This window comes from Monodelphis domestica, chromosome 5 (genome assembly GCF_027887165.1).
Source record: "Monodelphis domestica isolate mMonDom1 chromosome 5, mMonDom1.pri, whole genome shotgun sequence".
Lineage (NCBI taxonomy): Eukaryota > Metazoa > Chordata > Mammalia > Didelphimorphia > Didelphidae > Monodelphis > Monodelphis domestica.
The window spans coordinates 11,552,219-11,579,197 of record NC_077231.1 but is presented as its reverse complement, the minus strand read 5'-3'; the positions used below and the strand labels follow the sequence as shown (position 1 = coordinate 11,579,197).

At 42.9% G+C, this 26,979-nt stretch overlaps 1 protein-coding gene across 9 annotated transcripts in view; it reads left to right on the top strand.

Annotated features, from left to right (window-relative positions):
• TBC1D22A (TBC1 domain family member 22A) overlaps nt 1-26,979 on the top strand; it is a 387,661-nt gene that overhangs the window by 198,447 nt on the left and 162,235 nt on the right. For all 9 annotated transcript variants that reach the window (XM_056797602.1, XM_016425535.2, XM_007502511.2 and 6 more), the window contains exon 10: nt 21,330-21,405. In XM_056797602.1, the coding sequence (XP_056653580.1) occupies nt 21,330-21,405 (76 nt within the window). The remainder of the gene's footprint in view (nt 1-21,329; nt 21,406-26,979) is intronic.

Here is a 26,979-nt window from a genome sequence, read left to right as displayed (position 1 = left end):
GAAAAGATGAGGTGACTTATTCCATCTGCAGTGAAGATGATGATTCATCCGACTGCTCTCTCTGTTCTACCCCAAACAAAAAGTGGGGAGGTGGGGAGGGTTCTTAAAACTCTGGAATTTAGAGCCTCCATAGGACATTTGGCATAGCCATAAGATGATCTTAACCCATGTGGCTGTTGGGGGTTCCTGAGGAGCATGAATGATTATTGATGAGAAGAGACAAAGGGGCACAGTGGTGACGGCTTCTTGGAGAAGACAGGTTGGCACGACCATGTTGGGGACAAGTCATGTCACTGATGGTACAGGACGTGACTTAATTTCCCCATACTCTTATTGGACCCTCCCCATTAGAGGAAAGGCTAGTTCCCCTCTGAAGTTTAGTGGCTGATGGAGGATGAGTTTGCTACTTTAATCCAGAGTGAGTTGGCATCTATTTGTAAGCAGAACAATCCCATCAATGCTGGCTTTGCATTTTAACCAACAAGTTTGCCTCTGATGAAATGGTTTATTGACAGGCCTGCCACAGAGAAAGCACAAGGCCTTTAGGAAGCATGAATTTTAAACCTGAGAAGGCAAAGAGAGATGTTATCCTTTTCACTACTCACACTTGAAATTGGGGTGATGGGAATAAATCCAGCTCTTCTCTCTTTACCTCATCATGCCCTAGTCTACAAAAATCCATGGGGAGGTTGGTGATTTGGCAGCATGTGGGCAGAGTCACAGAAGTGTTGAATACTAACTGCTGCTTTTGCTTATTGTGAGAACTTGGCTTTCTAGACCTTAGTTTTCCTTTCTGTAATATGGGCTTGAAGGAATTTTCCCTGCCTGCCTCATGGTGTTGGGACATCAACATTATCATTATTGTTTTCCTGAAAGTCCTTTCAATTTTTTTCCCCATTTGAATTAGTTTATTTAGTCAATTTAGAACATTATTCTTTGGTTACAATAATCACATTATTTCCCTCCTTCCCCTCTACCCACCCTTCCCGCAGCCAATGCGCAATTTTATTGGGTATTACTTGTGTCCTTGATCAGAACCTATTTCCATGTTGTTGTTTGCACCAGGATGTTCATTTAGAATCTACATCCCCAACCATATCCCTTCCACCCATGTAATCAAGTAGTTGTTTTTCTTCAGTGTTTTTACTCCCACAGGGTTTCCTCTGAATGTGGATAGTGGTTTTTTTTTTGTAGATTCCTCCAAGTTGTTCAGGATCACTGCATTGCCACTAATGGAGAAGTCCATTACATCCGATTATACCACAGTGTATCAGTCTCTGTGTACAATGTTCTCTTGGTTCTGCTCCTCTCACTCTGCATCAGTTCTTGGAGGTCGATCCAGTCCCCATGGAATTCTTCCACTTTATTATTCCTTTGAGCACAATAGTATTCCATCACCAACATATACCACAATTTGTTCAGCCATTCCCCAATTGAATGACATCCCTTCATTTTCCAGTTTTTTGCTACCACAAAATATACCACAATTTGTTCAGCCATTCCCCAATTGAACGGCATCCCCTCATTTTCCAGTTTTTTGCTACCACAAAGAGTGCAGCTATGAATATTCTTGAACAAGTCTTTTTCCTTATGATCTCTTTGGGGTACAAACCCAGCAGTGCTATGGCTCGATCAAAGGGCAGACAGTCTTTTATCACCCTTTGGGCATAGTTCCAGATTGCCCTCCAGAATGATTGGATCAATTCATCAATTCACAACTCCACCAGCAATGCATTAATGTCCCAACTTTGCCACATCCACTCCAGCATTCATTACTTTCCTTTGCTGTCATGTTAGCCAATCTGCTAGGTATGAGGTGATAACTCAGAGTTGTTTTGATTTATATTTCTCTGATTATCAGAGATTTAGAACACTTTTTCATGTGCTTATTAATAGTTTTGATTTCTTTAACTGAAAATTAGCCTATTCATGTCCCTTGCCCATTTTTCAATTGGAGAATGGCTTGATTTTTTGTACAACTGGTTTAGCTCTTTATAAATTTGAGTAATTAGACCTTTGTCAGGTTTTTGTAATGAAGATTGATCCCCAATTTGTTGCTTCCCTTATAATTTTGGATGCATTAGTTTTGTTTGTACAAAAACTTTTTAATTTGATGTAATCAAAATTATTGATTTTACATTTTGTGATTTTTTTCTAGCTCTTGCTTGGTTTTAAAATCTTTCTTTTCCCAAAGATCTGAGTATATTATTCTGTGTTCGCCTAATTTGCTTGTAGTTTCCTTCTTTATATTCAGATCATTCACCCATTCTGAGTTTATCTTGGTGTAGGGTGTGAGATGTTGATCCAAACAAACCTAATCTCCCATACTGCCTTCTACTTTTCCCAGCAGTTTTTTATCAAATAGTGGGTTTTGGTCCCCAAAACTGGGATCTTTGGGCTTATCATAGACTGTCTTGCTGAGGTCATTTACCCCAAGTCTATTCCTCCTTCTGATCCTCCTTTCTATCTCTTAGCCAGTACCAAATTGTTTTGATAACCATTGCTTTATAGTATTGAGATTTGGGACTGCAAGTCCTCCTTCTTTTGCATTTTTTTTTCATGATTTCCCTGGATATCCTTGATCTTTCGTTCTTCCAAATGAACTTTGTTATGTTTTTTTCCAATTCAGTAAAAAGGTTTTTTGGTAGTTCAATGGGCATGGCACTAAATAAGTAAATTAATTTGTGTAGGATTGTCATTTTTATTATGTTAGCTCTTCCCACCCATGAGCAATCAATGTTTTTCCAATTGTTTAGTTTAAACTGTGTGGAGAGTGTTTTGTAGTTGTGTTCATGTAGTTCCTGTATTTGTCTCGGCAGATATAAGTATTTTATATTGTCTTGGGTGATTTTAAATGGAATTTCTCTTTCTAATTCTTGCTGCTGAAATGGGTTGGAGATATATAGAAATGCTGATGACTCATGCGGGTTTATTTTGTATCCAGCAACTTTGCTAAAATTGTTGATTGTTTGGACTAGCTCTTTGGTTGATTCTCTAGGCAGCCAAAGCAATTTTTGAATTGAGTGAAGGCAAAGATGGTGCCAGAGTGGGTGGGAGGGTTTTTCCTGGCCAGTCCAAGGTCCTTTCAAGCCTGAAGCTCCCTTTGCCCTCCAGTGGGGAGAGTCTTCCCCAGAGGCCAGGGAAGGGCCTGGGAGCCCCCCCTCCCTCTCCCCAATTTTCCCCAGGTGTACAAAAAGCAGGTCACCCCACCTCGGGGCTCCCCCCCCCTCCGAGAGACCACAGTCTGTCTGGAGCAGAGACCCCAGAGCCAGAGAGAATGGCCCCCGGTACCCTGAGGCTCCCTTCCCAGTAGCTGCTAGCATGGGACAGCGGCCACACCCCGGGCAACGGCTTCGACAGGCTGGCTAAACCTTGTGAGGGTAGCCATTGGGTCGTCGACCCCTGATGAACCAGGGCTTTGCTCACCAGCATGCGAAGACTGCTTCGGCGGAACAGACGGAAGAAACCAACAAGAAGGTTCAACAGCTGAGATGGCGATGCAGCAAGGCACTGTGGAGTTCTTGGGGCGTGTTGGAGCACAAAGGACAACACGGCCATCCAATGCAGCTGTGGAAGTCTCCAGGTGTAATGACTTTTCGTGCCACTGGACCCAGGCTTCCAACGCCTAGAGAGTGGGACTGTCTCTGTGCATCGACTTTTCCAGTTAAATCTTCATGCACAAGAGTCTTTGTGCACAAAAACACACAGACAATAGTCATCCTCGGTTACCGAGAGACTACTACTACTAGGATTTTTAAGTAAACCATCATATCATCTGCAAAGAGTGATAGCTTGGTCTCCTCATTGCCAATTTTAATCCCTTCAATTTCTTTTCTTCTCTAATTGCTACTGCTAGTGTTTCTAGTACAATTTTAAAGAATAGAGGTGATAATGGGCATCCTTATTTCACTCCTGATCTTATTGGGAAGACTTCTAGTTTATCCCCATTGCAGATGATGTTTGCTGATGGTTTTAGATATATGCTATTTATTATTTTTAGGAAAGGCCCTTCTATTCCAATACTTTCTTGTGTTTTCAATAGGAATGGGTGTTGTATTTTATCAAATGCTTTTTCTGCATCTATTGAGATAATCATGTGATTTTTGTCAGTTTGCTTGTTAATATGGTGAATTATGCAGATGGTTTTCCTAATATTGAACCATCCTTGCATTCCTCGTATGAATCCTGCCTGTTCATAGTGGATGGCCCTTGTGATGACTTGCTGGAGTCTTTTTGCTAGTATCCTATTTAAGATTTTTGCCATCCATATTCATTAAGGAGATTGGTCTATAGGATTCTTTCTCTATTTTTGACCAGCCTGGCTCTGGGATCAGTACCATGTTGTGTCATAAAATGAATTTGGTAGAACTCCTTCATTGCTTATTCTGTCAAATAGTTTGTATAATATTGGGATTAGTTGTTCTTTGAATGTTTGATAAAATTCATTTGTGAATCCATCTGGACCTGGGGATTTTTTCTTAGGGAGTTCTTTTATGGCTTGTTCAATTTTTTTTTGTGGGGTTGTTTAGGTAATTTCTTTCTTTCTCTGTTAGTCTAGGCAATTTATATTTTTGTAAGTATTCATCCATTTCACTTAGATTGCCATATTTGTTGCTATATAATTGGGTATAGTAGTTGTTAATGATTGCCTTAATTTCCTCTTCATTAGAGGTGAGGTCTCCCTTTTCATCTTGGATACTGTAAATTTGGTTTTCCTCTTTCCTTTTTTTAAATTAGACTGACCAGTACTTTGTCTATTTTATTTGTTTTTTCAAAGTACCAGCTTCTAGTCTTATTTATTAAATCAATAGTTCTTTGACTTTCAATTTTATTAATTTCTCCTTTGATTTTTAGTATCTCTAATTTAGTCTTCATCTGAGGATTTTAAATTTGTTCATTTTCTAGTTTTTTAATTTGCATGCCCAATTCATTGACCTCTGCCCTTCTTAATTTGTTAATATATGAACTCAAGGATATAAATTTCCTCCCTGAGTACTGCTTTTGCCGCATCCCATAATCATTTTCTTCAATGAAGTTATTAATTGTTTCTACTATCTGGTTTTGGAGAATCGTATTGTTTAATTTCCAATTAATTTTTGATTTACCTTTCTATGTATCCTTACTAATTATTATTTTCATTGCATTGAGATCTGAGAAGGTTGCATTTATTATTTCTGTTCTTTTGCACTTGTTTGCAATGTTTTTATGCCCTAATACTTGGTCAGTTTTTGTGAATGTACCATGTGCTGCTGAAAAGAAGGTATATTCCTTTTTGTCCCTATTTATTTTTCTCCACATGTCTACTAACTCTAATTTTTCTAAGATTTCATTGACTTCTCTTACCTCTTTCTTATTTATTTTTTGGTTTGATTTATCTATTTCTTTCTTTTTTTTTTTAAACCCATACCTTCCGTCTTGGGAGTCATTACTGTGTATTCGCTCCAAGGCAGAAGAGTGGTAAGGGCTAGGCAATGGGGGTCACACAGCTGGGAAGTGTCTGAGGGATTTTTCTATTTCTGATAGAGGAAGGTTCAGGTCTCCCACTAGTATAGTTTTTTTTAAAATCTATTTCATCTTTGAGCTGCACTAGTTTCTCCTTTAGAAATTTGGATGCTATGCCATTTGGTGCATACATGTTGAGTACTGATATTTCCTCATTGTCTATACTGCCTTTTATCAGGATGTAATTACCTTCCCTATCTCTTTTAACTAGATTTATTTTTACTTTGGCTTTGTCAGATATCATGATTGTCACTCCTGCCTTCTTTTTATCAGTTGATGCCCAATAGATTTGGCTTTATCTTCTTACTTTCACCCTATGCGTATCTATATTCCTCATGTGTGTTTCTTGCAGACAGCATATGGCAGGGTTTTGGATTCTAATCCACTCTGCTATTCGCTTGCGTTTTATGGGTGAGTTCATTCCATTCACATTCAGAGTTATGATTACTGTGTATTTCCCAGCATTTTGGTTTCTACTCCTGGTCCTGCTTTTTCTTCTTCCGCTATTTCCTTCTACCCCAATGTTTGTTTTTAATCAGTCCCCCTAGTTCCCATCCTTATTTTACTTCCATTTTTACTCCCCTCCCTTCTTATTCCCCCCCTTATTTTCCCTGTAGTCTTTCTAAAACTACCCCCCTCCTCCCTTGTACTGCTTCCCTTGATACCAGTCTGTTTGTAACCCTTCTACTCCACTCTAGGGTGCAAATCTATTCTCTGCCCCAATGGATTGGATTGTTCTTCCCTCTTTGGGTCAATTTCTTTTTTCTTTTTTAAAACCCTTACCTTCTGTCTTGGAGTCAATACTGTGTATTGGCTCCAAGGCAGAAGAGTAGTAAGGGCCAGGCCATGGGGGTTAAGTGACTTGCCCAGGTTCACACAGCTGGGAAGTGTCTGAGGCCAGATTTGAACTTAGGACCTCCCATCTCTAGGCCTGGTTCTCAATCCACTGAGCTACCCAGCTGTCCCCTTGGGTCAATTTCAGTGCATGTAAGAGTTGAGTATTTTCTATCTCCAACCTCTTTACCCTTCCAGTGTACTGATGTTCTCCCCCCCTCCCACCATGAACTTCATTGTTACATATAAATTTACCCCCATTTGTTTCTTTTCCCATTTCTTTTAGTGTTAACCTCTTTTTTAGCTCTAGTTGTATGTATACACATGTATATGTACTTATGCATGCATATATCTATATATCTATTTATGTCTTGCCCTTTCATTCTATACAGGTTGTTACTCTTCCCTCTAAGTGTAATTCTTCTAGCTGCCCAGGTGATGATAAGAGTTTTTACGAGTTGCCAATGACCTCTTTGTTATAGGGATACATAACATTTTAACCTATTGAGTCTCTTAAAAAAAAGTTTTTTTTTTTCCCCTCTTTTTTAAATTACCTTTTGATGATTCTCTTGAGTTCTGTGCTTGTGCAACGAATTTTCTGTTCAGGTCTGGTCTTTTCTTTACAAATTCCTGGAATTCTTCTATTTTGTTGAATGACCATACTTTCCCCTGTAAGAATATAGTTTTGCTGTGTAGTTGCTTCTTGGTTGTAGACATAGTTCCCTTGCTTTCTGGAATATCATATTCCATGCCTTTTGGTCCTTCAGTGTGGATGCAGCCAGATCCTGCGTTATCCTCACTGTGGTTACATGGTTTCTGAATGACTTATTCTTAGCAGCTTGTAATATCTTTTCTTTGGCCTGATAGTTCTTGATTTTGGCTATAACATTCCTGGGTGTTGTCAGTTGGGGATTAAGTACAGGAGATGATCTGTGGATTCTTTCAGTCTCCACTTTTCCCTCTTGTTCTAGAATATCAGGGCAGTTTTCTTGAATAATTTCCTGTAGTATTATGTCCAGGGTTTTTGTTTTGTCATGGTCTTCTGGTAGACCAATGATTCTTAAATTTTCTCTCCTGGAATGATTTTCTAAATCCTCTGTTTTGTGAATGAGATGCTTCACATTTGCCTCAATTTTTTTCATTCTTTTGGTTTTGTTTTTATAATTTTCTGCTGCTTTGTGAGCTCCTTTAATTCTAGTTGTTGTATTCTGGTTCTTAAAGACTGGATTTCATCCGTGGCTTTTTGATCATCATCCTTCTGGTCTGATTTTCTTTGGAGGTCATCTTTCATCCTCTTTACCTTGTCTTTTATCTCCTTTTTCTCATCTTTCATCTCCTTTGCCTCATTTTCCAGCTATCTGATTTTGGCTTTCAAGACACTATTTTCTCATTTTAGTACAAGTGCCTCTGTTTCCAGATGACTTATCTTAGTTTTTAAGTTCTTTTCCCAATTGTCTTCAGCCTCTCTTAATTGTGTTTTGAATTGCATTTTGAGTTCTTCCAAAGCCTGTATTCAATTCGCTGGGATTTCTGATTTATCGTTTGCTGATCCTTCCCCCTCTGTTCTGTTTGCTGAATAGAAGCTGTCTATTGCATTTTCTTCCTTCTTTTTCTGTTGTTTTCTCATATCTATCCCTTCTTTGCTCCCTGTATTTGTCTATGTTCTTGCTCCTCTCATTTTTTTGGTTTTGGGGTCTTCTTTCAGTCTTCCCTCTCAGTCTCTCGGTGCAGTCTGTGGGGGGAGGGTTGTTGGAGATTGAGCTTCTCTGGCCTCTGGAGGCTTTTGATGGGATTAACTTCAGCTGGGTTGGGCAGGCTATGCTCTGAGGCCAAAACCTCCTGGAAGGCTGGAGCAATATGGAGGATCTCCACAGCTCTGGCCAGGCTGCCAACTCTATGCTCCCTCTCCAGGTCCTTCCCTGTCATCTGTGTTCTGAGCTTGATGCTCTGAACTTGGCACAGCCCTGCCTGAAAGGTACAGCCTCCAGACCAGTGCCTTTGCCTTTTGACTAGATTATGGTCAAGACAATTTGGAACTGTCTGATCAAACCCTAAACATGTCAATTAATGAGTCTGTCATCCCTGAGGGAAGTATCTTTTAGAATCTTTTAGAATGCCCAAGGGACAGTATTTGATGCTTTTCTGTTAACATTTCAATTAATGCTATGGGTACTGGTTCACAGGAGAGGGATCATTAATGTGTTAGATGAGAGAATCTGAGGCCAGAACAAAGGCTAAATCCAGTCAACACCAAATGAAAGGGGATGAACAAGAAGATTCATCCTCACCTTCTCTTCTTTCTAGACCCTTCAGTCTCACCTCTGCCCAGTGGAGTCCACAGTGAGCTTATTGATCTTCAGTCTCTGGAACCAGGTTGCCCCCTAACTTAGCACTGGCTAAATGAACAAAGAAAACATACCTTTTACTGCTTTTCTTTGGCATCAATGCAGTTTCTGGGGCAGAGTTCTTCAAGGATGTAAAGTCTTGGGGCAGAAATCCTTGCAATAATGTTCATTACATGAGAAATAATCTTTGCTAAACAGTCTGTGGTCTTTATCGTTATTAAAGTACTATTAAGGTAACTTGGGTATATGCCTTGTTTTGATTATAATTTACTTGAGGGCAAGGATCTTTGTCTTAGAGATTTATAATCTTTACACTGAACTCACCCCTTCCCTCTGCTGGGATTACTTCTCAGAAGTGCTGATGTCAAAGGTGATGGTCAAATGATTCCATTTTAAACATTCTCTTCAATTCTATGTGCCTAAGTTGAAGAGGAAAATGACCAGATGATTAAAGGACCATAAAGAAGGTATGTGGCAGATTTGAACTCAGCATGAAGAGGTGCCTTGAGCCGTCCAACAGAGGACCAGAATTTTATAACCTTTAGTGTTGTGAATGACCTGTGATGACAAGCAGAGATGGCAGTACCTTCTATAGAGTCCCTAGCCAAGGTCATCCCATCTCAACAACTCCTCCTTTGATGGTGAATTCACTACCTAATGAAGCAAAACATTCTACTCTTGGATATCTCTGACATTGTTTAGTAAGTTTTATCCTCTATATCAAAGTAAATGAGAGACAATATGTCATTGTTGATAGAGAGTAGCCTAGAAGCCGGAGACTGCCTGAGTGGGACCCACTGGCCATGTGACCCCCACTAAGTCATTCAGGCTCTCAGAACTCCAGGCATTGCTCTAACACTATATGTGTTAGGGAAAGTGTTGACCTGCATCAGTAAAGATGGAGTGGGAGGTGGAGGTGGAGTTTTCTCACCTAGAAGTTCCTCATAATAATGAAATCACAGGTCCAATCCATATGCCTTGCAGGACAAATGCCTTGATGTCTTACTGTGGCATGGACAGGATCCTTAGTTTTTGAAGGCTACAGAAATGTACCATAAACTTTGTCATGTTTATCCACATAGGAAAGGATTCATATATGGCCCCATGGAGAGACTAAATTGACTTTCCAAGGACCCGCCCAGTTAATCAAGGACTTCATCAGTAGTCTGGACTCTTGGTGACAAAATTTTTGTGATGATTTATGAAGCAATGAAAAATACCTTTCTTCTTCCTCCCCTAAAAGACCACTGTGACAGTAGTTGTAGTTTCTGTATCCATGTCGGTTACAAACAGTGAAGAAGTCAAACTTTTTATGACTTGAAATCATATTGATTGTGACTCTTGTTGAGTTTAATGTAATTTTGGGAAAGGTAGGTGGGGATGGGGGGAATCTTTGGGAGAGCACAGTTCAAGTAGAAAGTAGGAGAAAGACCATAGAGTTGGAGATACCCAGGATCCTCAGGCCTTGATCTTATGAACACTTTATTTGAAAACAGAATCAGTGGGTGCTGACTATGCAGAGCACCAAGTAAAAACCCAGCATGCCAAATAACAGGCAGGAAAAACTTATTATTTATTCATGAATTATCCACAAATGACCTCTCTATTTCTAGTTAGGCTTATCAAAATTGTCTTAAAAAAGAAGATAAATAATGCAAAAAAAAAGGCACATTGGGAACTGTTTAAGCCTGGACCATTTCATCAAGCAGTTGGAAATCCAATGTACAACAAACAAACACCAAAACTGAATAGACCAATTTGTCCAGAAGCTAAACCAGTATTACCACAACAGGGAGGTCAAACAAGCCCAATCAACACCTTGGGAAGCAAATATCCCACGCAGGAGCAACCAGTAGTGAGAACATCATCTTACTGAATTCAGGAAGAGGATGGACAATCCTGAGCAGTGTTGTCTCATCAAGCAGAGAGAAGCTGCTGAGCTTAAAGAGACCTTGTTGAGACCCTCAACTGAGCATCATCCTCCAAGAGATATTGAAGGATGAAAAATGGAAGGAGGGCTAAAACAAGAAGACAGATGGAAGAGTTTTGTTTTTAAAGACTGTGTTAACAAGTGCATTTCTTAATCAAGTACAGCAGAGCTAATACCTTGGCCTTTTACTGACAGTATGGACAGCAATAATGACAATAAGCATTTAACTCCTGAGCACTTTGAGGTTTACAAAGGTCTTTACAAATACTGTCTCATTTAGTCCTCAAGACAATCCTGGGAGATAGGTGGTGTTATCCCCATTTTATAGTTCAAGAAACTGAGAAAGACTGAAGAAGATTGATTTGCTCTGGATTACACAGCTAGGAAATGTTTAATTTCTCAGTTGAATTCAGGTCTTCCAGACTACAGGTGCAATGCTCTATCTTTGGGACATCTTCACTAACCCAAGCAAAAACTCATTGTTTCAATAGCCTTGTTGGATGGACCTCCCAGGAGATTACAGATCTTTGAAATAGAAGGTAAAATATGCCTCATGGTGGAGCAGTGACCTTGTTCTCTGTCACTGGAGGCCTTGGGGAGATGCTGGATGACCCCCTGTCCATGTTGGAGTAGAGATGGTTAGTATTCAGGGTGGTGGTGGTAGGTGTTCTGTGGAATCTGTTGGGATTCCCTGTAGGCTGCCACCTTTGTGCTTAGCTCCTGGCAGGTTCTCGTGACCTCTGGGTCAGTTGGCTGGTTCCTTGTCATCCCACCTAGGAGTGAGTGGTCTGGAGCCCTCAGGTGCCTATGGGTCTGTGAGGACATACTCCTCTGTTGCTTCTCCCCAGCATGATGACACACTCTAGCCGGGCCTGCTCCCTTGTGTGGCCAGGAGCCACACTTCTCAGTGCCTTGAGACTTTGGGTCATGGCCCAATGGGGAGCTGCAACAGCGCTGCTCACTGGTCTTGAGCTCCATTCTTAGTTTATTGTTGTTGGTTTCATATAAGGCCCGTGTGTGTTCGCATGTTTTTGAAATCTTGATGGCTGGCTTGTGTAAAGAGCTTTCAAACCTTAAAGTGCTTTATAAATACTTGCTCCAGAGTCTCTGTGGAACCTGGCAGAGCTGTGGTCCCTTTCTGGGCCTTGTGGGAAAGGAAAAGCCAGGTCAAGTGGGTAGTAAGGGTCAGCTTGGGGTCTAGCAGGAAGGTCACTGATGCTGACCACCTCTTGGTTCTCCTGTGACTGCTGTTTGTTGCCATTAAGGTGCTTTTTAACTCAGTTCATGCAGGAAGTACTTTTATTGGGCACTTTTGGTGTGTTTAGCTCTGGCTACATTCAGGTCTGTCATGATTCCTGCTTGCAGGGAACTGCAGCCTGGTGAGTTTAGGTGGGTGGAGGTCATGGCCTTTGTCTTAGCGTGAAGCCAGTGACCTTGGGCCTAAGAGCTGGCAGGAAGCCCAGGGACCAGTAGAATGCTCAAGGAGTTGTGTTTCAATCCTGACTCTGACTCAGCCCCTCTGTGACTTGGGATAAATCACTGGATTATTCTAGCCCCTTTTCCTCATTTGCAGACTGAGGAGTTTGAACTGGTGACCTTTAAGCAGCTTTCGAGACTAAAGTGTAACTCTGAGCCTTTGGAGTGCTAAGAGGTAGTGTTGGCCAACCTCTTGATTTCTGCTTTGGGACAAAGCCAGTGCAGGAAGGGGAGGTAGTGGCCATTTCTTTGTCTAGCCATTGGGGAAATAGCCCAGTGTTGAGCTTTGTCTGCCCTCCTGGCTTTGAGACCTCCAAAACAGCAGGGCTGGTGCTGCTCCCCTGGGAATTTTATTTACTCTCCGACGCAGTATTTCCATCTCTTGAAGGAAGGTGAAGAGCCCTGGGGATTCTTTCTTGCCTCCACACCCAAATTATTGCCAGTGTCTCTCTTTTAATTTGAGATCATTTGTCTCCATTTTCTGTGTTGGTTTTAGTAACTCGGGATCACTCTGGAATCACAAATCCTCACGTGGAAGTTGATATGGAATGTCACTTTTTATACATGAAAAGAAAAATCAAATAAAGGCCCTGGGACTGGGTTTTCAAAAGTAGGAATTTAGAATCTTATTCGCTTAATGGAATCTTTGATTCTCCATCTGTTCTCCTATATTTAGAGAATTGTTTCCACACTTACAGAAAATAGAAGTGCCTGGTGCCACCCTTGCCAGGCAGACACTGAATGGAAATGTGGAGAAGTGTGTATAAATGAAATGCTGATTCCTCTGGAATGAGAGAGGTGGCCATTCTCCTGCATGGAGGAATTAGGGATTTGTGTGGATATTGAGGATTCTGGGGAGGCTAACCAAGGTGGGGCCATGTCATGGGACACCCGGTAAAGGAACTGCAGATATTTAAACTTAGGGGAGGAGACAGAGGGTGGGTGATGAATATCTTCTAGTGTTTGGAGACTCACGGGGAAGATAGATTTGCTTTATCATTCTGCTGCCCCGTGAGAGTGAAGGTTGAGTGAAGGCAGTGTGGCTTCAGCACAAGAAGAGCTTTCTGCTAATCAGAGGTATGAAAAAGAAGATGGGGATCCTGGGAGGTAGTGAGCTCTCCGTCCCTGCAAGTCTTCATACAAAGGGATGTATTTATTTTAGAGATCTTATCTTGATATTGACTATGTCTTGTTGATTTATCATCACTGATGTTCTGAGCCATCCTGCTCCCTGTCCTGCTGCCAAAATAGCCATCCCAAAGAGCAGTCCAAACTCCCCCATTTAAAAACCTTTACTGACTCCCTGTTGTCCCAGGGTAAAATACAGTCATATTTATGTACCTGATTTGGTTGGCATCTGTTTTGCTTCATAATTATTTCCTATCAGTCCCCTTCATTGCCCTGTAGTCCAGCCAGTCTAGACCACTTATTTTTCCCCAAACTCACAATTAATTCTCCTGGGCTTGGTTCCCAGAATGCTCCCCCTTTCTCAGCATTCTTCATTGTGTAGCTCATGTTCCCCCTCCTATAGGAAGCCTCCCTGATTCACCTTCAGATTCTCTTGTATTTATTCATAAGTTTCCCCCCCTCCTTAAGAAGAATGCCATTTCCCCAAAGGTAGGGACTGTTTTTTTTGGGCTTGTTTTTATATTTTCTCAATGTCTTTATTTAGTTGGCTTTTAATAATGGTCTGTTGTACCTGGTTTAGTTTGGTGTCGAACTAGATGACTTCTGTAGTTCCTTCAAATGAGATCATATTTTTAAAAAGTGTTAGGGGCAGCTAGTTAGCATGGTGGATAGAGTGCCAGGCCTGGAGTTCAGAGGATCTGGATGCAAATCTGCCCTCAGATACTTCTTAGCTGTGTGGTACTGGACAAGTCACCTAACCCCTTTTGCTTAGCCCCGTGTTGATGAACCTTTGGCACGTGTTCCAGTGGGGGCTTCTCCCTTCCCCCTCTCCACATGAGTCTGAGGATATTTCTCTCGTCACCCACCTCTCTGCCCAGCAGCCTGGTGGGAGTGCTTCCTCCCTTCCCTATCTGGGGTAAGGTGGGGGCTCACATGCAGCAGAGGGTTGCAGTTTGAGCACTCAATCTCTAAATGGCTCACCATCACTGGCTAGCCCTTGCTCTTCTGTCTTAGAGTTATTATTACTGAGACAGAAAGTAAGATTTAAAAAATAAAGTGCTTAGCACAGTGCTATACATACATATTTGTGTGTCTATGTGTGTTTGTGTGTATGTACATATGTATACATACATATGCATATGTAGAGAGAGTGTGTGCATGTAAGCACATAGTAGGTGCTATATAAATCCACCTTCGCCCCCCATCCCCCACCTGCCTCCAGCCTTTAAAATCCTCCACTCTGGATGACTCATTGCTGCCACTGGATTGTGACTGTACAGTGTCCAGCATAGTTCCTTGCCATGAGCAAACACTTAATGCAGCCTCAGTGGTTGATTGCCATAAGAACCCCCTTTCCAGGTGTGGGGTCATAAGAAAGTGGTCCAGCTCGGAGTGGACATTCCTGTCTCTTTTTAGGCTGCAGTAAGGCAGCACTGGCATGAGTGATGGCCTATATTGCTGATGACAAAGCACCCGGCTTTCTTTTCTCATTAGTGAGAACATTTGATTTCCGTTTTAAGACTTTTATTAAAATAAGGTTAATTTTTAAGGTGGGGGGAGGCAAGATCCTTGCTGTCATTTCTCCCCGCCTCCAGTCTTTTACTTCCTTTAATGATCATCCTTCTTCCTACTACATTTCCCTCTGTTTCTCCAGGTGGGCATTTTTCTCCTGTTTTAGCTACTTTTGCTGTAAGTGGAAATCGACTGCTTGTGGCTCTCTTGGGACCCTTGCTTCCTAAGGGGTCATCAGTAATGTGTGATAGATGGCACTTTGGTGGTGCTTACCGGAAAGTTAGCAATACAAATCAATACAGAAGGCTCAGGGTCAGAAGGGAAATTTTTTCTTTAAAGTGCACTGTGAGATTTCAAGACAGAGGTTTAATTTTCACAAAAAATGGGTGAAAAAATTTTTTATTGCTTTTCCATACTCTGTCATTTTTAATGCGTCTGGGATTCATCTCAAGATTTTGTTGTTATTATTGTTGTTTTTAGTGAAGTAAATTAGATCATGAAAGTCAAACAGAGATTTTAGGTGATTCAGTTATTCCTTTAATATAAATTGCTTTCAGGCAGGAGATTTGGCAGCAGTCACTGGTTTAAGCTGTTCTCTAGGATGTGGACACCACCCAGCCCAGTAGGAGGCAGTTGAACTCTTCAAGATGAAGGATTACATCAGGATCCTTCTTCTTTAGCCCTGGTTCTGATCTAGTTTCTAGAGATGGGGGCCTCTGAGAATGCTGCCTTTCTTTCCAGGTTTTGTTGGGGCTTGTCATTGTCCCCTTGCCAGGGTTCACATTTCACTAACGAAGTCTCCTCACAGCTTGTCCACAGGCCATTACTTCTTGAATTACGGCTTGCATATTTGCTTACTCCAACATCACTGTGGCTGTTCAAAGATTCATTTCTTAGCAAGACAGCTTCTTTGAGAAGGAAGAAACTGTTGCCTGTCATCATTTGTTTTCTGTATTTCTTTTCCGCTGAGAGACATTATTTAATTCCAAGAACTGGTTGGTGGAGTGGATCATGGGAACCTTGGGAGAAAGTGACCATGTTTTTTTGAATATAACGTCATAACAGAAGAAGGGAATGTTGAGAATCATAAGACAGAGCAGAGAATCTTAGAGTTGGAGGAGGCCTCCACTGTCACCCAAGTCCAGCCTATCCATGAAACAAGCGTCCCCATTGCAGCTGCTCCATATGGTCCACCTGCCTCACTTTGAAGTTCTCCCTTGATAAGAAACTATCTCCTTAGGCAGTCTGGAACACTAGAACCATTTTCCTTACATTATTCCTGATATGAGGAAAGAAATATGTCTCTCTGAGTATTTGCTACTGGTTTTACCATCTTTAGCCAAGCAAAACATGCCCAATCTCTTACCACGGGGTTACTTTTCAAATAATTGAAGCCTTTTGTTCTCCTAGAGTTTTCTCTTCTCCAAATTAAACATCTCCACTACCATCTATCAACTGATTCTTGTAGGGCATGGTTCCTGATGCCCTTAGCATTCTGCTTCCCCTCCAGGATATTTTGTTAAGACTTCTCCCAAAATCTGGCACCCCGATATGAACAGGTACTCCAAATGTTGATAAGAAGGTCACAGAATGGTAGCCATGCCTATCACTTACCCGATTCTGGATGCTGCATCTTTATTAATATGAGAATGGGTTTGCTTACTGGACTGCCTTGCCACAACTTTGACTCATTAGCTACTCACCAACCTCACTTGATGCATCAGGTTCCCCAGATTTTTCTGATATTATATACTGTCTAGTCAAGGTTCTCTAGGCCTGTATTTATGCAGTTACCCCTGCTCTGTAGAAAATTAGAAAAGCATTTCTAAATCTAAGACATTTCAAAGCATTCAGAGAAAGAAAGACCATTGGCATCATTGTTGGCATCTTCAGAGAAGACCCAATAATGACTAGTGATGTGCTATGAGATGCTGGCCTGTATTGGTCAGGATAGAGGGAATGTTTGGCTGTGAGTGGGCCTGTCTACCTAAGATGTTAGGAGATGCTTGCTATTAATGTTACTAGCTCCTTAGGCCCGGGCCCCACCTTCCAGGTTGGAAATAGTGCTGGAATGGTTCTGGCCATTGCCCATTTCTGGTATCATTCTCATGTTGTTCACACCCCATCATCTTGTCCCAGAGTTAGTGGCATCAAGCAAGGCATTGGCAGGCATTGGGAGGAAGGAAAGGAGAAAGCCTTTGGTTATCTTGGGAGCTCTGGGATGTCTGTTGTACAATAAACCCTAGGAAAGGTAGAAGTAGGAATCTAGAACCCAGAGTCCTACCAGCTGGGCTCCTCTTTAGACTAGAAACTTCCCAAGGGCAGATGTTGTTTTGCTTGTTTGCATTTGTGTCCCTAGAACTCTACACTTGTGATTAGCACACAGTGTACTCTGTACAAATTCTTTATCATTCCTTCATTCATTCGGTGTATTCATTCATTGGAATTGATCACATCATAGGATGTTCTAAATAAAACTCTGTAGTCATTCAGAAGACATGTCTCCTGGTTATGAAAGAGAAATAAGTAATAATGGCTGAATATGTTGTAGGCTACCAGGAGCCCTGCCTAATGTCCAGAGACATGAGGGATCCCACCCCCACCCCGGGAAGGGTTTAGGAAAAGCTTTGAACAGGAGACACAGAAAGGGGTGATGGGAGCAGGGCCAGGGGCTGTGATCTCTGTCATTGGAGGGCACCCTCACACCTGAGAGATCCTGGAGCCACCTAAGTTCATTATTATTTCACCATGTTTACCCTGATCTTAGTACGCTCATCACCCTCTCCACTCTGATTGGAAGTTGGAGGGAGAAGCAGTAAAATCCCTTTGCAGAGTTCTTCTGGGGTATGTTCCAGTGGGGGGTTTCTTTCATTTCTTCATTTGCCTGGGAGCCCTCAGGGCACATCCAAGGCTGTCTAAATTGTGAGATTTCATGAAGTACACACAAATGGTACTTTCCAAAGTCTGGGACACTTTGTCCTCATGCTGTCTCAGATGATTCTCTCCCCTTTGGCACTGGTATAGGTTTCCCCTGGGTTATCTGTTTTCTAGAATGAAATCTGAACATCCTGACTTATCTGAAAATGGGGGCACACTTGTCATTTGTTGCTTCTAGGGGGACATTGAAAGGAGATATTGACATTTAGGTTTTGGGGCACACGTTGTGTAGAACCCAGGCTTGGGCTTAGGAGTCCCTACCCTTTTTTGGGTGGCTGCCAGGGTTTATTCATCAAGATTCCTTTAGTGTGCCTCTTGAGTTGTTTGACAGCCAAGTATTTCCCCTGTTGTTGCTGGGGTCCCTTTGAGGGCTATTGCAGCCAGCAGCTGCTTCTTCTTTTTTAAAACTCTTACCTTCTGTCTTAGTATCAGTTCTAAGACAGAAGAGTGGCAAGGACTAGACCATTTACAGTTGGTGTGCCTGGGGCAGCTGGGTGGCTCAGTGGATTGAGGGCCAGGCCTAGAGGCAGGAGGTCCTAGGTTGAAATCTGGCCTTAGACATTTCCTGGCTTTGTGACCTTGGGTAAGTCACTTAATCCCCATTGCCTAGCCCCACCACTCTTCTGCCTTGGAACCAATACATGGTATTGATTCTAATGGAAGGTAAGGGTTTAAAAAAATAATAAAATAAATAAAAGGAGACAACATGCCCAAACTGTACCCTCAAGCCACCTGTGAGCTCCCTCCATTATCCCAGACAGGACAGGAAGGAAGTGCTCACATTGTGCTTCTGGGCAGAGGGGTGGGTGATGTGAGAGATAGAGATGTCCTCAGGTGCTGTGGAGACAGAGAACTGAGCAGCCCCTTCTGGCATGTGGAGGTACGCATGCCATGCCATGGGTTCATCAACACGGGGCTAGGCAACAATGGGGGGTTAAGTGACTTGCTCAAGGTCACACAGACAGAAAGTACTTGAGGCTACATTTAAACTCAAGTCTTCCCAACTCCAGGCCTGGCTCTCTAGTCTCTGAGCCACCAAGCCAACCCCCCCACCTGTCATTTACTGAACCTGAGATGACAACTAAGGGGTTCAATGAGATCCCCCTCTCTCCCCTATTCTTCCCCTTGGCTCTGGGTCTCAGCCTTCCTCAGCTGCTTTACAGAGTTTTATGCATATTATTTCATCTACTTGGAGGGGAGAAATGTGTTTTTCTTCCTTAATGAAAGCAACCCTCAAATTGGAGCTCAGTACAGGATGTTCTGGTCTCCCTCTTCACTGGCCAGAAATGCCATCAGTGTATGATTCCACTGATATGGGTTCTCTCTCCACTGATGCTGATTTCACACCAGCCATGCCAGCTCATGTTTGTCCTGCCATTACCCTTGGGGCTTCACCCAACACCCTGAAGAGTCATTCCTTTAAGTTGCCTCCACATTGCATTGCATGGAGATAGCATGAAGTCCATGAACCACTCTTTCTCAGCCCTCTCTCTTCCCACAGACCTGGCACATATCCCCTCCATCCTCCCCTGCATCAAGCCTCTTCATAGTCCTTTGGGAGTCTTCATTGTTTTTTAGGGGATGGACCATGGAGAGCATCTTTTCCAACTTCTGCCTAATACAGGGATTTTGCCTCCAGTGTCTTCCATCAAATGACCACACTGAGACACCTTCTGAGAGGAAGAAATCATGTCTCTCAGAGACTGCTTATCCTACCTTGGGGCTGCACATTTTTTTTCCTCCCATCTATTTGAAAATTTCCTTTGTTCAACATCCATCCATTGGTTCAGAGTCTTTCCTCTTTGATGAAACAGAACCATCTCATCTCTCACCCTTCATAGCCCTTGGGTACTTTAAACTAGAGCTTAGAGATCCTTGGAGTATTGATTTAGAACTGGCTATGAGGTTCTGAGAGGCCAAGGAAATCATTCCTCATTATACAGATGAGGAAATAGAGTCCCTGGCTAGCCTTGGTCTGAGGTGGGATTTGAGATTTTTCTCATTCCTCCCATTCACCACCGAGCTTCCTCTCTCTGTTTCCTCGTTTGTTAAGTGAGTTGATTGAACTTGATGCCCTCAGACCTCTCCCTTTGTTCTTCAGAGGGTCCTTTATGGAGAGCCAGAGGGTACCTTCAGGAGCTTCTGTTCCATCCTTTCACTCTTATGATTAGGTGTTGGGATTCTTGGAGTAGAAGGAGAATTAGCAAACTCAGAGCCTGTGTGTGTGTGTGTGTGTGTGTGTGTGTGTGTGTGTGTGTGTGTGTGTGATGAACTTTGTTATGGGTGCACACCAACACCCCTTTCACAATCAGGCACCATCATTTCCTTTTAGCCTCAGCTGCTTCTGTCCCTTCACATACATTGGCTTCCAGCACACTATGGAATGACATCTTTGTTCTAAGGCCCTTCCTAGCTTTTCAGATTCTCTACCCCTGCTCTGATGTTTCATGTTCTTGGGTTCACCCCATTCCTGACATGTTATATTCTTAGGTTCTCTTCCTTTTCCTGACATGTTGCATTCTTGGGTTCTCTTTCCCCACTCTGGCTCAGATGTTCGTATTCCTCCCTCTCACGCTGACATTTCACATTCTCAGGTTCTTTCCCTTCCTCCCTGACAAGTCATGTTTTCAGGTTCTCCTCCCCACCTGATATCACATTCTTGGATTATCTCCTCCCACCTCTGACACTTCACATTCTTGGGTTCTCCCTCCCATCCCCACATATACTCTGATGTTCTCTCTTCCTCTTATGCTGACATTTCATATTCTTGGATTCTCTTCCCCTGCTCTGACTCAGATGTTCTTTGTCTCCCCATCTCTCTGATGTCTCAAATTTGTAGGTTCTCTCCCCTCACTCTGATGTTCTCTGTGGCAAGGACCTGCCTCTTGGAGCATTGTTGTTGGACTCCATCTCGGTGAGATCATAATGACTCCATTCTTGGAGGACGGTTCTTTGTAAGAATTTTATTTTCCCCTCCCCCAGGATGTCCCTCCTTTGGGAAGTGTGTTTGTGCTTGCCTCTTGACCCTAAGCTGCTCTTTTTTCTGGGACTCTATCCTGGGGTAGAGTGGAGAGGTGGTTCGCCAAAGTAGTCTGTTGAAGAAAGCTTTATACTTCTCTGGCTTCTGATAGCTCTCTTGGGTCATTCAGTCTCAATAGAAACATTTGGCATCTCTTCCTCCATGGCCAATCAGATTGCCCACCAGGATCCCCTAAGTCTGGGGGTCCAGAGGCTGGTCCCCTTCTCTTTCATTGTCCCCAGTTCTATGCTCTTGTCTGTTCATGGAGCAGTTAAAAGTGGTAGCTGAGGCCTTCATTGCAATGTAGGGATGTTGGTCTTTCCATTGGCTGAAGACTGTCATGGTTTCTGGTTTTCTTTTAACATTTGTAGCCCTCTCATGATGTAATAGGGTCCAAGGACATTTTTACCTTTTTCCTTTCATTAATACCTATTGCCATGGTAGTTACGTCTTCTGCCTTTCATGTTCTGGCTTTTGAGGGAATAAATGACACCCCTGAGAGACTAAAGATTGAGTTTTAATCTTGGCTTCCTGTTCAGTAACTTAATGCCAGCCTTAGTTTTCATATCCAGTTAATGGGAATGAAAGACAGTGTGCCTTAGGCTTGGATATATCTTGATGATTTTTTTCTGGGCTCTTATTTTAGGATAACTACACCTTTGCCCAGCCTGGCATCCAAATGAAAGTACGCATGTTGGAGGAACTTGTTGGCCGAATTGATGGTAAGTATGCTTGCTGAGCACTGCCCACTCTTTTCAAGCAATTGTCTGCTGTTCATTTAAGACCCTGTTTGCCTCACTGCACCCATTTCAGCTCCGTTACCCACCATGACAGGGAATGGATGGTGCCCTGCTCCTCCCTCCACCCTGTGGCAGTGTAGCCAAGGATTGAATGCAGAGCTGCCCAAGCATGGGCTGCTCTCATTCCTTTGAATTAAACCAGATAATCGAAATTCAGTGGCCATCTCTGTGCATGAAGGGAGTGGGTGCTCATCTGGGCCATAGTCATTTTGTATTAGGGTCAGGGAGAGGGGCCATTCTAGAGGCCCAGTGAGGGTTCATGCAGTCCTTTGACCCTCTCTGGTGCCTTGGTGCATCATTTTGCTATCAAGGATGTCAGAATAATTTCTCTGTGGATTCCAATTAATTACCAAGTCTGGAAATAACATCTTTAATATTGTAGATAAATTACAATGTGTGGTGGGGTCATTTCCGATGATACTTTCCAGATTTAAGGAGGATGCTTTGAAACACTCTGTACCTTCCTCCTTAAACTCATTCCCCCATGAAGTGCTGCTGACTGTCATTCTGCAATAGCAGGGTTTAATTAAATGAGATGGGAGAGATAATGCTTGACTACTTGAAGCATATTCTCTGGGTACTTGGTGGAATTAATGAATGGAGCATTAGCAAAGGGTCACAGAGCAGAACTAGGCCTCTCTTGGTGACCCCAGGTGGTCTTCATAGAGATTGTGGAGAAAAGTTCTGATTTTTGAGTGTCTTTATGTGCTTGGGGCAAAGGATTGCATTGTCCATGCTGGGAGCTAGCCATCAAAACATGGGACTTTTCATTGGGTATACTCCAAGAGATGCTGGCTGTGGACCTCTTGAGGGGTGGGGAGGTGAAGAAAGGAAGTTTTTAAACACACATGTGCATACACATGCCACAAGACATCTTCCCATGCACACACACATACGTCTATACAGATACACATACCCATCCATACATGCATGTCTGCTTACATACTTGCGTGCCTTTAGTCCACAGAAGAAAACTGTGGGATTGTTCTTCATAGTCATAGTTGGCTTTGCCAGAATGCTTTCATTTGTCTCTCACAGTTAGTATTTGCACCCAGATCTTTAGAGTCCAAGGCTCTTAGGTTGGCTTCAGTCCTGCTACAGTCTAAATGCTGCTTAGAGGACCTTTTGTCTCTTGAAGGCATACCCAGGATCCCCTCAGTTTGGTCCTTAAGAGCTAGACATTCAGCCCAGGGGCTCTCCCTTAAGGCTCTGCCTACAGAATCTGAGCTGGCTCTTCCATCTGGTCTGTGAGCCAGTGGGTTGGTGAATCTGGGCAGCACAGCTGTGGAAGACTCTGTTCATGTTTTCACACTTTTCATTCATTTCAAACAGAAAGTTTTCCTTATATGAATCTTGTATCTCTTCCCTAACAACAGTTTCTCTAGAATCCTGGAATCCTGTGAAGTTAATTGAAAATAGAGTTTCAGAGCAGCTGCCTCTTTTGTTCTATGTATTTTATGTAGCACATTTTGTACAGTGTTAGAAAAAGCTGGGCTCCAGGTGGCTGGGTCTAGAGCAGTGATTGCAAATCTTTTAGATTGCCCTCAGACTGCATGTCAGCTGCCCCCTTACCCCATATAGGGGAAGGAAGAAGCACTCCTATTGGACTGCTGGGTAGTGGGGTGGGTGACCTGAGAATAGTCCTCAGGCTTGATGGAGAGGGGGAGGGAAGCAGCCCCCTCTGGCATATGTGCCATTGGTTTGCCAACACAGGTCTAGCGTGTACTCTGGACTAGTGGGGGTTCTGGGTTTCTGTTCTGTCTCACTCATTCATTCAATGGATGGCCTTTAGCAGTTACTTCTCTCTTAGCATCTTTGTTTCTTCCACTATCCAGTCAGGGCAGTAGATTCCCTTTCTCAGGCCCTTCTGGTCCTGATGATAGAAGATTTTGGGCCCCTTTGTTTTAGAATGGTGGAGGGCCAGATAGGTCAGTGTGAGCTTGGTCTCCTTGTATCCAGAACTAGACTACATTGGTGAGAGTCCCAAGGGGCCTTTGCCCTGCTTGGACTCTGTCCTTCTCCCATCTCATTCCCCTGATGACTTTGGGTCTAGTTATGGGTGCTGTGCTTGAAGACACTGATGATAGATAATATGGGAGATGATTAGTATAGTAATCCATATTGAAGCCAGGTTATATGAAAGTTTGGTCTGGATAAGCGAAGACTTGGATTAGAAGATTACTATCATCAAATAGCTGAAAGATCTCCCTGGGTAAGAGTGATTGGACTATTTCCTTGGATTGGCAGATAGGAGGGCAGAAAATCACCTCTGGCTTCCCATCAGGGTGCTCCTCTGAACACTGGAAGGCTCTCACAGAGCAATGAGTTCTTTCTAGAGACATGCCTTATGTCCAGCTTGAACAAGGCATTTCTTTTGGGCCTGAGGTGTCTAGGGTTATTGGATTGGGATTGAACAGATGATGTACTAAATGAAAAGATGGAAGGGCCTGGGTTCTAATCCTGATTTTGTGACCTCAGGTAAGTTATTTTCCCTGTTGAGACCCCAGTTATTCCCTTAGTAAAAGGAAGTTAGACTAAACCATCTGTTTGTCTCTTTCAACAGTAAGAGCAATGATGGCTGAGATGTATTATATATGAGGCAGATATCCAAGATGGCAGCCCAGAAGGTACTATTCATGAGATCCCTACATGGGAGAGGGAAACCTGCAGGGTTTCACCTGTCGTCTCTATTTTCTCTCAGGAGACATCAATGGGAGTGTGCTTTATAGATAAAGACATTGCTTTTTTATAGATGAAATGGTTTTAAAATGGGTTTAAAAGTCAGCAGCCAAATATATTTTGCCTCTCCTTCTAGATAGTAGGATGAGAGAATATGTAACTTAAGTAGCAACAATGGTACAGAAAAGGTAGGAGAGATTTTATGCCCTCCAAAATCCCTCTCTGCATGAGCAGTGTGGCATGGGAGTGCTGTCAGAGATGACAGGCCTTCCCACTATAGAGGGCTGATAGTACTTATTCAACTCCAACATTGTTGTATGCAGTCTTAGGAAAACCATGAACTTGTTGTTTGTCCTCCAGAGGAAGGTGACCTGGCATGGGGAGAGACCTGGAGGCAGTGGGGATCTAAGCCCCACAAGTAAGAAGCTTGAAGAAAAGAAGGGTTAGAATGGGAGTCATTTCCCCATGCCTAAACAGGGAGTTTGCTAAGAAAGAAATCCAAGTATTCTGAAAAATGCTCTAACACTAACTAACTAATAATTAGAGAAAAGCAAATTAAAGCAATCCTGAGGTTCCATTTCAAAGCCACCTGATGTGCCAGTTGTTTGAGAGGAACAATGACAGATATTGGTGGGAATCCCAAATGGATTCCTCTTTCCTATTCTCTTTGTCTCACAACTTGTTTCTAAGGACGCTTGCAGTCCCAAATCTGATGATTCTGGTGGAAATGTTGTTCATGTTGTTGGTGGGTATTCAGAAAACTAACAAGAGCCAAAATCGGCTTGGACTCACATAAACCTTTGAAAAAGCATAATGATGTTGATGGTGATAAGAATGATAAAGAGAGCCATGGCTAATGAGAAGGAGCTGAGGGAACTCAGGGCTCTTTTCTGGCTGCTCTCTTTATTTCCAAAATTCCATTGGGGATCTCATCAGCTTCTAGGGGTTCAAGAATCATCTCCAGGTAGATAGATGATTCCGGATGGACTTGGTCAGCCCCAGACTATCCTCCAAATTTCACTTGTGCCCGCTACCTGATGTACAGCATCCCCAGGATGCCTGGAGCTATCCCAGACTTCTGCTGCCCAAACCATATCTCATGATCTGTTCTCCAACCTTCCTTTTGTCTGTGGGTGACCCCACCAGCCTTCCTTTCCCTCCAATACAATCTGTCTTTGGCCCTGGGGACTCCTATCTATGGGTTTCCATCCCTCTTTTCCCATCTCCCTCACCATTGGACCTCAGTTTCCTCCTTGCTCCCAGGATCTGTCCTGGGTACTGTCTGTCCTCTTTGTCTTCTAGGCTGCCTTAAGTAGAAGGGTAGGCACTTAGGGGCCTAATTCTGCTATTTGTTCATACAATAGAGGGAGTGATAAAGGAACCCTATCCCCAGCCCCCAGGGCAGAGACTGAGGCTTTGTGCAAAAAGACACTCAGCTTGCTGGCATGTGTGCCCAGCCAGCCCTACAGTCTCTATTCTCTTTCCTTTCTCTTCCCTTTCTTTCCTTTTTTAAAATTCAGGTGAAATGTGATTTTAATGAAATTTCTCTGAAGGCTGTCTGGGCTAAATTATAAAGCCCAAATTGACTTATGCTTTCGAGATGGGATTCAGTTACAGCTGGTAAACTAGATTCCAGTTTATGACCACATGAGTGAAAATATTTTTATTCCAACAATAAGGTAAGCTGTTCAAGACAAAAGGAATAGATCAGAGATTCAGCTCAGGGCTGAGACCTGGTCAGGCTTCAACAGTGAAAAATCAAGCCCATGTTTCCTCCAGCCCCATCCTCATTAGGCATTAGAGTAGCTGACCCCAACATGGCAAGCGATAAAGAGATCTCATTTCTGACAACCTCACATCATGACTGTCCAAAGAACCAGGTAATTGCTATTGAGGTAAAATAGATGAAATTCTATTCTTTTGGGGAAGTCTGCTGGGCAATATTCTTCTTTAGACCTCCCAGCCTCACACTTTCACTTCTCTGAGTTGAAGGAAGAACCCTGGGGCTTGTAGAACCCAGGACCTCTGGGTGCTCACTCATAGTATAGGTCTAGCTCAAGATGACAAGTTCTTGGATTTGGGGGTAGAAGCAGGCTTGAGCTGAGTGTATGGAAAACTTGGTGACATTCTATGCTGTCCCCAGCTGGAATGATCCATTTCGCCAGCTGATGAGGCACTCATCAGGACAAGTAGTCAAACAGGACTGTGCATGACTGTATGTGGCTGTACATGATTGTTTTTTCAGTAGTCATAGAGAGAAGTTATGCTTCAGTGTGTTGCTGTACTAAAGACTCCCTAGTTTACTACAGATTCTGAGATTCTCTTGTCTGTGATGCCCTGTAGTGGTTCTCCTTTAGCTCAAGTTGGTCATGACCATCTCAGAGAGGCAGTTAATGTCAGGATTATTTGGACGTAGGTGGGTGGGGGAGAATGTCCCAACACTGAAGAACTCCAGCTTGTGTGTGTTGGGGGGGGGTTGAGGTGGGGGTTCGTGTGTGTGTGTGTGTGTGTGTGTGTGTGTGTGTGTGTGTGTGTGTGTATGAGAGAGAGATACACACAGAGACAGAGAGAGAGACACATAGAGACACAGAGAGAGAGAGACAGAGAGACACACACACACACACACACACACACACACACACAGAGAGAGAGAGAGAGAGAGAGAGAGAGAGAGAGAGAGAGAGAGAGAGAGAGAGAGAGAGAGATATGAGTGGTGAATGGTGAGTGGAGGGTGGTATCCTAGACGATTTTGGAGAGCCCCTTGCAGCTCCAGCCTTTTAGCTTCAATGGTGCTGAAACTTTACCTTCCCTGGGCAA